This window comes from Osmia lignaria, chromosome 2 (assembly GCF_051020975.1).
Source record: "Osmia lignaria lignaria isolate PbOS001 chromosome 2, iyOsmLign1, whole genome shotgun sequence".
Classification (NCBI taxonomy): Eukaryota; Metazoa; Arthropoda; class Insecta; order Hymenoptera; family Megachilidae; genus Osmia; species Osmia lignaria.
In genome coordinates this window covers 12,817,170-12,832,295 of record NC_135033.1, presented here as the reverse complement: position 1 = coordinate 12,832,295, position 15,126 = coordinate 12,817,170, and the positions used below count along the sequence as shown (strand labels likewise).

At 35.2% G+C, this 15,126-nt stretch overlaps 1 protein-coding gene across 11 annotated transcripts in view; it reads left to right on the top strand.

The window, feature by feature from the left end:
• Window positions 1–15,126, top strand: part of LOC117608685 (uncharacterized) — a 44,962-nt gene that overhangs the window by 17,097 nt on the left and 12,739 nt on the right. For 9 of the 11 annotated variants that reach the window (XR_004582390.2, XM_034334160.2, XM_034334158.2 and 6 more), the window contains one exon: window positions 14,201–14,264. Coding sequence is in view for 9 of the 11 variants with exons in the window: in XM_034334160.2 (XP_034190051.2) it covers window positions 14,201–14,264 (64 nt within the window). In the remaining 2 variants the exon portion in view is untranslated. Of the gene's footprint in view, window positions 1–11,740; window positions 11,950–13,487; window positions 13,607–14,200; window positions 14,265–15,126 lie in introns of those variants that run through there. The other 2 variants (XM_034334161.2, XM_034334166.2) reach the window with 2 other exon arrangements.

The window sequence follows — 15,126 nt, the reverse complement described above, 5'->3', positions numbered from 1 at the left end:
GTGCGAATGGGAAAGAAAGGAGAGAGCCTCGACTTAACTCGTAAACTTATATGTAGAGGTGTGCTGCTCGGTTGCTCTAGCGATGGAATCGAATCCAACTTGTAACTACTTACTTATCAACAGATTTAACTATTATCGAATAGTCTATTGTGTAATTAACAGAGAACAAACACCTTATAGGGTACAGTTATATTATATCGAGCCGTAAAGTGGCTCGATTCCTAACGCGGAAAAGCGTTCATCTTTTTAATAGACCAAGTAATTCTGATGCTGTATTGTTCACGATACTTTTCATTAAGAAATTTTCTACAGATAAGAATAAGTATTAATCTGATGGTGCAGCAGTTGGTGAGTAAGATGGATGGGGGATGAATTTCGTAGCTGAACTGATTTAATTCCGACCTGTTCTTAATGCACTATACATACATATATGTATGTATGTACATACATATCGTGGAGCAATGTCATGAAAGAGAATGCCTTTCAGTTAATTAAAATTTAATTTGCAGTATTATGCTCTGTATTTGATGTAAATGTATAGTAAATGGAAAGGATGCGTTATGCCACATTGCATTACGCTTTTCAGTTAAAACCATTTCATTAAAATAAGAGAATAGCAAAGTGACGATGAGATTACAGAAATATTATATTTACTTTACAAGCAGTGGCAGAACCAGAGCGTGGGCGATAGGGGTGGACTCCCCCATTCCCAGAATAATAATACTATAAAATATAAATTAAAAAGAAATTTTAATTCCTGTAAAAAAACGTATATTCACGAACTTTTACGTATCTCCCCACCCCTCTCACTCATCGCCCGTCACCCTCAAAACTCTTTGCTCCTTCGCTGTTCACCAGTTTGAAATTTTCCGAAAATCAAAGGAATAATATTTATGAACACGTTGCTTCGAATATACAGTATGTATGTATAAATTTCATATTAGTAATATGTATACCTCTAATTGTACAAACACCTTATAATGATTCTATCATTTCTTAGGCTTCGTGTCATTACTAGACTGAAAATATTCGTATAAATACATAAATTTCAATAAAAAATTGAGAATAAAATAGTTGTTTATTGGATTTTACGTATCTTGTTTTTTAAATATGTATATAGGTATATAGGTACTTACACACGAGTGTGCATTAATGCATTGCATCTTTTATACGCATCTATCACATTCATTCTGTAGTAATGAATAATATTTACTAAACATTCTGATAGTGATAAATTTACTTTTACCAATTTCTATTTTTCATGAACGGTCGCTATTTGGGAGAACGGCCAAACGTTTGCCAGGATTGCATTTTCATGATAAATTATTAAAACTCAACGACGAATGTTGCAACAAATCCTTTAGACAGTTGTCATTTGACATGCAATGTCAATCAAAAGTAATTACCTCCCATAACTGAGACAAAGTGATGTTTACAAGACACAGCTATTTTAAATAAAGCATATTACATGTAAACACGATGATAACTCCTAGAAGAAAATTGCTGACATAAACTAATAGGTATATTTCATTATGCATCTTTATTCTTTTCTCAAATTATGGAAATTATAAATTAAATTGCATCGTTTAAATAAGTATATTTTGAAGGAAATAATAATTTGTTAACTTGAAATTCTAAAGGTTAAACAAAACTAAAACTTTTTAAATTAAAATTCAGATCCGTTTTAACTGAAAATACCGCAAAATCCATCGAAAACAAAATTTCCTTCATTATTTCGAATGACGCAGAACCGAGAAATTCTTATACGAGCCGATTCTGGGTGCAAAAAAGAATGAAATGTGTCGGATGAAATTTTTGCACTTGACTAATTTTAATTTCGTCAATTGTAGGTATTTAATCGTAAGAGCTTACTTCAGACTTGAGACACAAAGTCAATTCTGCGTCAAACAGAATAGAATATACAATGGTTGAAATTAATGGGTTATCGTCATGAAAAGTCATGACTCTTGGTTGCTTACGCTCTCATTATCTCCCGTTTGTTATAATTACTATATATTTTTAGCAATTTCATTTCGTACAATCAGCCTCAGTTGTATGTATGTATGTATGTATGTATGTATGTACATACCTGTGGAAACTACCAAACCAATCAAAATGATTCACTTCAAGTTTCTTCTCAAGTATGAGTTAATGATTTTTACTAAAATAGCTACTATTAACGAATAAATCGGTGATTTTATCAGAAATTTGATTCCAATATAACGGACGTCATAGAAATAGGGTTAAAGTTAAATGTTCGATTGTTGCAGTTGTAGGTGAAATGAAGATCCCATTATTTTCGATGGTAGGTCAGCCTACACTAGCGGTTGCGATAACCGTATTATCGTCCCGTCTCATAAACTTGTTTCGCGTAGTTTACGAGCACGCGCGAGTCTTAACTGGCCGTGTACCAAGTACTTACACTCTGTGAAATAATGATCGGACCGCTTCGTGGAACCACCGTTTGTTTCGCTAACTATCATGATTTTCGTAAGAAAATTGTCGCGGCCCGGATACAGATAAAGTACTGACATTGAAATACATACTACCGAAAGTTCAGCCTCCAGTGAGTTAAGCAAATCGATTAAAGAAAATTCGACGATATTACAGTAGAAAAAGTTACAGAAACTTGAAATAATTTCTCTTCGTGTGCCACTCAAGAGATTTCATTTAAATAAATAAAAATGAAATCTCCCTTCCCAATTTCAAACGCGTGTTCTAGATACATATATACTCGTTTGTCCGTTTCCCAAGCATGTTCGATCATTCAAACGGGCCGCGTTTATATCCCCGAGACCACGGCATTAAATCTTTTGTCTTTCGGAGGGCGGGACAGTTTATCTTCCACGGATAGTGGCCAGCATGAAAGCGGCTGCAACCGGCGACCGGCGACCGACCAGTAAAAATCGGGTCAATCTCTTATTGGATCTATAAAACGTGCCTCCACTATAAAATAAACGAGCGTCGTACGTGTGCAGTACTCGAATTCCTCTCTCAATCAACGACGTCGCGTAGGCAAATACGTTCCTTCTCAATCGAGGTCGAAACGACGAAACTCGATTCCTGCTACCGGTTATTCACCCTTGCATGCCGAGTACAGGGTCATTTTGACCCAGTATATATTGCATATTTTCTCTGTGTATGCTTCAATTCCTTACTGACGATATCCAAGAATTCCGATCGGTCCTAATCCTAATGAATTACCATTCATTCCTCCTCCAGAATAATTTAATCACGTAAGAAAGAATCAGTAGAAGCAGTAGAAAATAACTTACAAGTGTAATTAACATATGGTGATTATCGGTATCAATTCCTTCGTGATAACCATATCGTATCGATTTGGCTACAGTTTCGAATATTTATCTCCAGCATCGTGACAGATTTGTCAATACACACTGCTCAACACCTTGGTTATTAAATTCATAGTACGTTCTCGTTGGAGAACGACGGGCGTGTATTAATCGCCTCCGTCCACTTTCTATCGTAAGTGACCGAGAAACTCAAACGTGACACCATAGAATTTCAATCGATCGACATTCTTTTTGTAGGTATTCGAAACAAAGAAAATAAAACAAAATAATATAATTTTCAAATAAAAATTTCATTTATAGTATTAAAAATTCAAGTAGCTGATGATTTTATTTTCCCCTTATATGGGGCCCCTTTCGCTACACTGTCATTTTCTCCAGGGAAACTTGAAGCGAAGGGGGACATAAACATTTTCCTTGGGATAAGCCTGATTTTATCGCAAGTGTACGAAAACAACAAGTGCTGATTTGCAATCAACTTGTTAAAGAAAATATTGGATTACATACTTACTGTTGTTGGTATACCTAACCTAGATATGAACTGCAAAGTGTTAAATTTGTTGTGTCGGTCAGTACTGCCATTTCATTCTAGTCAACGCGTTTTATTCGTCGATTCTTCTTCTGTCCTCGGCAGACAACGCTCCTTTATGATATGAAACGAGCTTGTAAAGATATGATACAGAGAACGTATGGAGCGTATAAAAGTTGAAGAATGTATACGTATATGTAGAGCGCGAATGGGCGGAAAACTAGTGGAAAGCTGAGAACCGAGTGCGAGTCGCTTCTGCCTGATGCTTCGCGTCGTTCCACTTATTCTTTAAATAGTGCGAGTCAACAAATCTCGGTTCCATAAAGTTCAGAATTTGTCGCGGGGGACTCCTTGGAAGTTTCTTCGTTCTGACCCGATTCAAGACACCCCAGTCAGAGTTGAAACAACGAACGAAAATATCCATAGAACCATAGATTTCGCAATTGTCATTTACGTATTCCGTGTAAATCCGATTCGTCGTCGTCGTCCGTCGTTGCATCGAAAGTAGTCATTTCCTTTTATGTTTTTTTCTGAAATAATTCTGAATGTCTCGGAAGACGATTTGTTATCGAAACACCTTGTTGCAACTGACGAGATCATCAGGAGACATCATCCGAAATGGTCAGGACAATTGAATTATTCACGGCTAGAACAGTTTAGAGGTGATGGAATTTACGTTTCATCGACCTGTCATGTCGTACGGTGCATCCATTATGCAATTAGGTACTCGAATAACCGTGAAACCTCTGAACGTTTTCAGCCGCACAGCTGCGCGTTCGTAGACGGACATGTATTTTTGCAACTTATTGGCTCGAAAATTGATTAATTCAAAAGATATCCTTACGAAGGATATTAATCTATTCCTCGTACAGCAGAGAAGGTTAAATCTGACTCTACCGTGGTTAACTCTACTCGAGGGTTAAGAACGAATTTGCAAGGGAATTGGAATTGGGGATGATCCTTTGATAATGGAGTGTATACCGCTACACACTCCATTAAATTTAATCTTTCCCTACTTGCGGCGCGTTTCCTGCTCGTTTACGACGCCACAGAAAGTGGTCAGTTTGAAACGGTCCTTGTAATATACATATGTACGAGTAGCGTGTAAAGTAATGCGTTAGAAACGGCAGCTGCGTTGCAACAGACAAAGCTAATCCAAGCATCGTTGAGATACCAGCATCGTCACGCGATCGCGAATCTTTAACTTTTTATTAGAACGCTGCGTAAGTTCTGTTCGTTGATCTCTTTCGAGTCGCGAGGAACATCGTCCAAGTGTTTGGCGCCGATTTCGTTCGCCTTGATACGACTTATTAAACGCTGAATTCTAACAATAACCTACCTTCAATAATTTACACTGACTTCCAAGGTCCCAATTTTTCAATTATGGAATTCCGGTATTATGGAAATTTTAAATTTCATTTTCAGATTCTAGAATTTGGAGATTTTGGAATTTTAGAATCTTTTTAAATGATGAGGGTACCTTGGGTCCTACCTAGTTACGCCAACGACTATTTGGAATTATTGAAATAATAAAAGAATTTGGTGTGTTATTTTGTTTTTTCAAAAAATCGATTTAAAATGTGATGTCATAGTGTAAGTTTGAACATGAACGATGACGATATATGTATGTAGAGAAAGTCGTGGTTTATCTTTGCGTTTTTTTATCGGCTGAAAGAATTTCAACGAAACGTGTCAGTGTACGCAAATTCCCCTGCTGACGAAAATATACCGGTTGAAAAGTTTATGTTCAGACAGGCTACATATCTGGTCTGGGCGATGTGTCGCGTGTATGTTCCTCGCATAAACACGCTATAGTTAGGGACGATGAGTAACATTTTCAATGTAGCCTGGAATCGAAGAAAAATTCATTGCCAAAATGAATTCGTGTGTACGAACGTGTAAAATCCATCAAGATTAACACGGTAATTGACGCCGTAAAAGTAGCTATATATTATATCTAAACTGACATGGAATAAAATGAATTATCTAGAATATTAAGATCAGTTTTTAACAAGCTTACATTAATGCGAAATTATAAGATCAGGACAGGATTGATCATTTGGTTTCGAAATTAATATTTCTTTTGAATAATAACATTGAATCGTAAAGGGCAACAGTAAAGAAATTTTATTCAATATTTATTGATTAAGTAAATGAATTATTGTAATCGCTAAATACATATAGCAGTCACTATATCATTCTTCATCCATCAACTTAAATAACAGAGCAAACTCTCTTACCCTTGTTACCGTTCTTATAAAAAATTTATATTGGAAAGCAATGAAAAGAGAATCTTTCTCAAAGTACACTCGGCGTCAACAAAGCTGTCTGTTTACACTGGTAACAAGGAGCATTTGAACACACAAACCGTAGTTAATAAATAAAGTTGTTAGCTGAACATTATTGGCGGGACCTCGCGAGGAAAATTCGCAAACATTAAATCAATTATTTCAATTGAATAGACATTTTTATTAAAATTTCGCTGTGATACGATCATTCTTATAACGATCACTATTATCAATCGAATATAGTAATTGGAGTGATTAGGTAGAGTTAAGGTGAGATCTAGATTGACCCCTTTCCAAAAATTTTAAAATTCTAAAATTCCAGTTGTTAAAAATTTCGAAAATCCAAAATACCAGATTTCATCCACTTCTTGTGACAATAAATAAAGAAGAAGAAAATAATATTTCTTCTATAATTTGCTTAAATACAAATTTATATTGTTGGATATTTTTTTCAACTAAAAAACAGTTTGAAACATCCCACGAGAGGCAGCAATCGATAATGAGAGTTTTTTTTTTACAAAATCTCCGATTGTTGGAAATGCTGAATAAGAAAAATTGCGAATTTTGTGGAATTAACGCAAAATTGCATCGTAGCATTCGCGAGCATTTAATATTAAATGGCTGGATGGGTGGGTGGAATACGGGTGGAATACGGGTGGAATACGGGTGGATTTTAACGGGAGAAAAAACATTTAGAATAAATGCATTCTCCCAGAAGTGAAATGTATTATATTTATAACATGACGCAAATAATTCACGAGTATCGTACTTGTTTCATTCTCTGCGTTTAAATGTTCATTTACGAAACAGATGCTTGCGATGAGTATCGATATTCAAAAGATATCGTTTTGCGTTTAATGCAGATAATACAGACAGGTTAAAAATTTTCTACGTCAACCATATCTCTTATTACGTTCCATTCATCGTCAGATCAATAAACGATTTAATTCAATTAATTCAATTTCAATTAATTTAATAAAATTTATTTAACTAATACAAGACACTTAGGACCAAAGGGATGCTAGTGGCATTTTTTGAAATTGTTCAATTAAGAATAGTAGAAACATACCTGTCAGAAGTTTGCCAAATTATCACTAACATCTACATTACGTTGTAATTTCAACTGTGTAAATAGCATTTGCAGTGAAGCTAATTTTTGCCCTGATAAAATTGATTGGTATCTTAAATTAATAAATTTTAACAACTTACTTACCGTTTGCAGATGTATAAACAATGTCATCTTGTAACTTAATAGTATTTGAAAATTATAGCACATTTTTTACATATCAGTGGGCAACAATCAAGTGTTATCAATCAGTGCAATAATCAGTCCCTATTCATAGAAAAATTGTAATAAAAATATATGCATTTTTAAAAATTTCTTATGTAACTAATCAGAAACTATAAATATTATATTGATATCATCAATTTTAATTGGTAAATTTTCCGTAACACACTGTTACTAATTGTTAATACCTTATACACATGTTTAATGATTTTTAAACAGTCGCTAGTCGTTACAATCATATTGTATCTGCAGGTTGTCAATACGTTCCTGTCTCAATCACGTGCGTTTGTTTACCTCACTGACTCTCAATTCGTTGAACAGACTATAATTCCACTGCCATGCCGGTGAACGACACTCGCTCATTACACTCATCTACTATGTTTTCAGATTATATCGTTAGTTAAACCGGTATTATGATTTTCAAATACATTTCGTTCGATATATTCGAAGAGGAAGAGCAGAAAGCGTTTCGTAAACAGCGATTATTAGGAAACTTAATTAGAATAGAAATACTTAGATAGATAGATCGCGCATGCAACGTGATGTTGTTATCGAGTTAGAATGAGTGCGCAGCCTACGCAATCGCAAACGACATTTTCGATTTTCGTTCAACACCGGATCGCTACGATACGATGTTTTGAAAATAGCAGAATTTAGCAGAATTTAGCAGAATTTAGCAGAATTGAGCAGAATTGAGCAGAATTGAGCAGAATGTAGTTACTCTGGCAAGACAATTAGTGCTGACTGCTAGCAACGCGAAGATGTTGCTCTTTTCGTTTGGCTCTCGTCTTTCTTTATCAATCAAGTAACAGGAGCATTTTATCTTTTTTTGCTCATTCAGTCAATTACGATAAGTCTTAATCAATCGTTATTAACCCTCGCACATCGATTACAAGGTCATTTCGACCCAGGTCGAAAAATAAAATGTGCAAAGTACGAAAATGATATAATTTTTCATATAATTCGAACCTTCAAACCTATTTAATTATTAAAGCTATAATTATTAAGAGTATAAATAGTTAATTTTCAATTTTCGAATTTCAAATTTCAACCTTTTTATATTTGCTATTTTACGTTATTTGTGCCATAACAATATTATGTGAAATGATGGTTTTCTATTCTTCTCTTTTAATTATTCAGGCATGTGTAATTTGTGGCGCTGGTCACCGGTGGTGACTCCTATGGCATTCAACGTGTTAATTAAGGATCGAGATGACCATAACTCAAAATGTTAATTCTATAGGCTGGCTAAAATCATTGAAAATATCATTTGAAAATGTGTTATAACATAAATCTGTGTTTACAGAGTTATGCAATTTACACAACTAGCTTATGTAATGGAATTGGTACAAGTAGATCGTTAGGTGCGAATAGAAATTTGAATGCAACTTAATAAGCTTGGCTTGAATAAAATCTCTTCTGCCAGATTATTTACACGAAGTTGGCACAAATAACTGACACGGTGCATACAAGATTTTGATACTTCCATCGCTGCCACGAGATCTGCTAGATCTTGACTTGACTTGACTTGACTTGAATTCATGAAAATTTATAAATTGTTCTCTTATTTTTGAAAAATTTTTGAAAAATTTTTGAAAAATTTTTGAAAAATTTTTGAAAAATTTGTGGTAAACGATTCTTCGTAAAAGTCGTTCTTCTACGGATAGTTGGATGGTATACACAATACTATTTTTTTTTACTTTTTATTAAATATAAAACAAATTTTCCAAGTAAACTCTTTTATACCCTCTCTTTTGATCCTATGATATTTGATCCAGTCAATATAGATATTATAAAATGACACACAGGTGTTACGTATAGGAAATTTCTCTTGTCATAAAAGTTTATTTTAGTCTGACCTCGGTGCCGCAGCAAACATATTAATGTATTTTGGTTGCAACAGTATTTTTTGAATGAGGAAAGAAAAATCTGCATCGCTTATGAAAATAAACAGTCTTTAGGAGAAAGGGACACTGATGTACTCGACAGCAGCGGTGTGATACACGTTTTATAAATGCTCGTGTCGATTTAATTTTGTGTACTTAGCGAACGAGACGAGGATACAACGAGATTTTCGCTGACATTATGATGTTTGAATGATGCAGTTACTTTTCATTTACCTCTCTGCAAGAGCAATCTTAAACTGCTCGTTTCGAGATGTTTGTTTGAATAATGAGGCTGCTTATTTTTTTTCTCCGGAATTTACTAAAGAACGTGTTATAATTCTCATCATAAATGATACATAGAAATTTTTAACACTTTTTTATATCGGAAATTTAATATCAGATTACATATTTCATAGAGAATTCTTTTCTTCCTATGTTTCAATGATGTGTTTTCTTATAAATTTTAACCCTGTCGACGCGACGCGACATTCTTCGAATATATGAAACTCTTCTGTTTCAAAATTATACATTTAAATTTTGGTTAATTTCTTTCTCTGCGTTTTATAAGTTTGCGTCTCGATTGACCCAGATTGCGCTGTTAAAGGGTTAACACATTATCTCATCGAAGTTTCTATATATTTTTATAAAACACAATTTTTAAGTAAAATTTTTACTTTAGAACTTTTAGTAAATTATGGATTGAATTATTTATAGTAAATATTTATGTACATAAATACCTAAAAAGGGCAGTTTAATCGTTGCGTAATAATTTCACGATACTAAAACCATTAAATTTTGTTCGCCAAAGGCAGCATTTGGGTCGGCATGAATGTTTACGTTCCTCACCCCGTGAAATCGATCCCCCTGAATGCTGATCCGCATCTTATTTTACTCACCGTATTGGTATAGCTACATAGCGTATATGTATGTATGTACGTCGCAACAACTCAACTGAATTCATTATACTCGCCTGAATGGCATCCCTCGTGCCTTAAAAGAGATATTCAAAGTCCAAGGGTGTCACTCGATGGATCCTGAAATGTTCGTTCCGCATTTACAAAGAAGCGTTCTAAAATCTGATTAGAAATCGTTTAAAACATTAGAGAGAGTGAGCAAATTTTTAATAATTGTATTACATAATGTATCGTGTAAGATAAACAAGATTAAGGGTTACTCCTTTCTTCTTCGTTTTTTTTTTTTTATCCTTGACGCTTGCTAAAAACGTTCGAGTGCATGTAAAGTGGAGAAGGAAGAGAGAGACGGAGTAACATAGCGGAAAGAACGAGATAGAGCGAGTCGACCTGAATTTCAACGCGGTGACCCTAGGTTCCGTGACGTCACGGGATTGACTTACCTCGGCGCACGGCGCGGCGGCGTCCCGCGTGTCCTGAAACATTCGCGGCCGCGGCGTCTGATTGGGCTTGGAGGGATGAAGAAGTGAGTATGGTAGACGGAAGGTGTGGGTGAGATTTAAAAAGGTTCGCAGCAATTGCGTTAAGCAGCCGTGACTGTCGTGTCACGGCACCGAAATAGGGTTACTTGCAAACGAGAGATTGGTGAAACTAACGATAAGGGTAGCGAGGTCTTAAACTTAAACTCACGGTGGTTCCAACTTCTTCCATCCTTTCCCGTAAGATACGGCTATTTACCGGTGACAAGAGTGCACGCACCTCTTTCGACATAATGTTTTTCAAAGCACAATAGATCAATATACGAAATATGTACAAGAAGGGGACGCGAAAATGCTTCCTTGCATGCATCGCTATTTCAAATCAAAACTATTTGTTGGTATTCAATAATTTACAGCTTAGTTTCATTTAATTTTATTTAACCGTTGACGTGTTTAAATAAACTTTTCATTGATAAGTGATGACCCAGAGAAGATTATGCAGAAGTGAAATCGTAGATTAGTACATACTTGTTTTAGTTTCTGCTTTTCGGCATTTAAATTAGATATGTATGTGCATCAAAACAGGAAGAAGATGCTTGAAAATCCAAATAAACAACTTCCAGACATGAGGAGCCGCCTTAAGGTTGGTGTATACATTCCGACCAGTTCGATCCACAGAACCGACTCGATGGGGGATGTGTGCACCAGACTTAAGACAGCTTTTCATGTCTGGAGGCTATTTATTTGGATATTCAAATATCGTCTTATTACGATAAATAGTTGGGGCAAAAATCATTAGAGGACACTTTGAAACTCTGTTCTTTACATTCTCTTTTTCTAACGCGTTTATGGATTAGAAGAGTAGCTGTTGAGAGATCTTAAAGTCAAGTTCAATATGGTCTGGTATACAGTGGAAAAGACAACAATCAATATTCCGTGAAACTGGCTTACGAGAACGGCTTACGTTTTCGGTTGCATCGTTGATAATAAATCACGCCCGATTAACCGTTTTCAACGACGATGACCGTTTCTGCGGATCGTTCGTCGATCTTAATGGCCACTGTCCAGTTTCGTAACCGCGGTAAATCCGGAGTCTGGAACAAGTACAATTAGACAAGTCTGACATACCTTTTTAATTCTTATTACAACAGAGCTTACGATATTCTCACTTTTAATTGTTCAACTACTACATTTATGGAAATGATCGTTTCCATCAAGGCACTTCCTGTCTTCAGGGACTGCAGCCACGGGTTTCTATTTGTAAGCAGAGAAAAACATATACATATGTAGTTTGTGAATAATTTGTCGCATGGAAAATTGTTGACTGCGCTCGGAACAACTGGTGGACACGCTAAAACAATTGATTACGAGCAATTATTGCGCTTAATTAAAATATGAATATTAATATTACCGGCTCGGAGCCGGTATGTATTATCATGCGTAGCGTTCAAGTGTCGCCATTATTCTAGCGCGGTTTGTAACATCGCACGAAATACCCCATTATTTTCATGGTAATTATCTGTTAAATGAGAATTGACTGCAGTTAACCGCATACTGGCCGATGAAATAATTTTATCGAATAACGTCAATAATTCAACGAACGCGATCGATACGGTATCCAATTTTGTATGTACGTATCGTAGAACCTGGTAGCCAGAGGTTTAGTTTATTTTCTGGATAATGTTGCTTTAATAAATTAACCTAATTACCCGAAAAAATTAACCAAATTGGAACCGATATAGTCTTTCGCGTAATTAGGTAGCACTCTAAAATTTCAAAGTTTCTTTCTTTCAAAAGTCTCACCTTAGAAGGTAAGAGTACAAAAAAGTTGATACTTGCAGTTAATTAATTATTGAAAAAAAAAAAAAAACGTATAATACACCATTCTCTTCTTCGTACAACCCTTGCAAAGCAGCATTTGTGCTCTTACTAACCATCTGTATCTTCTTTAATGCCTATTTACGTCTCTTTTCAACAACCTCTATTATCTTCTCTTCTCGTTTATCGGCAAAATTGTTTTACTTCCAACATGGATTATTATCTCTATCGTTTTCATTAATAACCTTCATTAAAAATCGTTACTGCCAACTAACCAGCAATGTCTGCAATTTTTATCGGAGCAAGTATCGGAGCTTCGAAGCGAAGTGCCATATTAAGCCATTAAAACTTTCATTATTATTTTGCATATTCCCACCTAAACGTCGCTCTAGTAATGTAGAAATTGCTTTTATAATTTCTTCAACTTTATCGTTAAAGGTCTTCTTAACTTTCGTCATTAACATTATCCAAATACTTGTATTTTTTGAAGGAGGATCACACTAGGAGGATCCGTTAAGCGTCGTACATGGATGTAAGTACATACGTCGTTAACTGGAATGATAATTCAAAGATTGGCTCCGAACCAAATTTTCATGGACGGTCACGAACAGATATGACTAGCGTAAAATTTATTATTCTATTCGTGACAGTATGATATACGTATAATGCATCGAATTAAACCAAATGTACAATCGTTTTGCAAGCACAGAGGGAAAATATTGAGACTGTAAATCTCGCGGCTTAAAATAAACAAATGCTGTGGGAACCGTGCTTGGATTTCACGATCAGATGTGACTGATCCTGTACATACAAGGTTGTTCGTAGTAATTAATGAAATTAGTTCCCCCCAATATTCGAAAACATATTCGAAAACTCTTGTTATTGATAATTTTCTATTCTGAAATATAGGTGTATGTATTCGGAAATAATACTTACAATTAGAAATTTTTCAAAAGAATCCATCGTTAATTTTTCCTCCAGGTCGGCTGGCCTGGACGTTCACGAATTCTGGCCAAGTTCACGAACGTTTCGTACGTGGCCGGCGTAATGAGCAGGCATCCTCCTCCAGTCGTTCCTTCGCGGATTCTTGGAATATTAGGTAGGCCTATCACGAAGCAGCTTAATCGTTACCTGGGAGGCGAATTCGAATCCAGGTCGTTCCATTTCGCGATTGGCAATGCACCAATGAAAAGTTCCAATTGTCGAACGCTGCCAGCTCGGGGAGGATCGCTTCCCGACTAAATTTCACACGACCCTTTCAACCTGCCCCCTTTTTCCTTCACCTCATTGACGCTCTGTATCACTCTGTATGACGCCGCACCGTATGCTCTGATACAGAACCAACGTGACCATATTTTTTTCATAAATTTCCCACTATTCTAGAGCGTTCAAAGAGAAATAATTTTGTAAAAAGTCGTAACACTATTTATATAATTAAAGGTTTATAGGAGTAACACTACTACATATGTAGTATCTACCTCTACCGAAGTAGCAATGAAATACGAAAAGAATTCAGGAGAAGTATACTCATGGAAGTATATTTTTGAACTAAAATTCAAAATCGACAAAATCGAGCTCTGTATCATACGCTGCTGTACAACTAAATTAATTACTAGAATTACATTTATAGAAATAATAAATTATGAAATTATGAAATTATGTGTTTAATCGATAATATTTTTTATCATTACAGAGGAGAAGCGCAGAGATAACGGTGGACAGTGGGGAACAGAATGCTGTATTCGTCCGTCTTTCCGGTGAGTGCAACTATTAATCAGTTTATTTTTTTTTTATTTTTTATAGGGTAACTGCGTACCTTTTATATCTCTCTAACCATGTGACTAACCATATTTTAAAATTCAGTTTACTTCATTTATTTGCACTTTGTGTAAATGTGAAATTGAAAAACTTCCATCTAAACTTTAGTTTAGTTTCCTGAAAAAAAAAGATAGTTCAGGAAATCTGCATAAATATAAAATAGAAGAATTATAGACACGATTGATAACTTTTTATTTATGCAGACGCGTTAACTTTAAATCGAAGGAAGCAAAGTAATAAAACTTCCGGTTCAGCTGGATGGTACAGGAAGCGGCTATGGAGAAGAACGTGATGTATGACGTATTTTACGCTTCCTGAACGTCAATAAAAATTTCAATGTCCGATCAATTCGTTGTTTGCATGTCCGATGAATAACTGTTCTATGTACCGTTCATCGTAACGAATTTATCTTCTCATTAATTCTGTAATAGAGATATTTAATTTTAGTTTAATACCATTCTACATATACGTTTTATAAGTTTCGGTCACAATTGACCCAGGTTCCACTAAGATACTTAGTATCATCTGGTATTTGATTATATGTATACATAGAGTACTCCAAGACTTGAAGGTACCAGTTAAGAATTAAATAGGGTAATTGTGCCGATTAGAGAAGATTCTAAAAAATACATGATCAAAATTCATATGAAAAGCAATTTTGTACTGTTAGTTTAATAATAAATATTTTTTTACCAGTTCTTTACCAGTTCTTTACCAATTCTTTACAATACAAACGCTGGGTTCCTCCTCTATTGATTTCCTCCAGTTAACCCAGATGCTCTGTAGCGTTTATATCAAAGG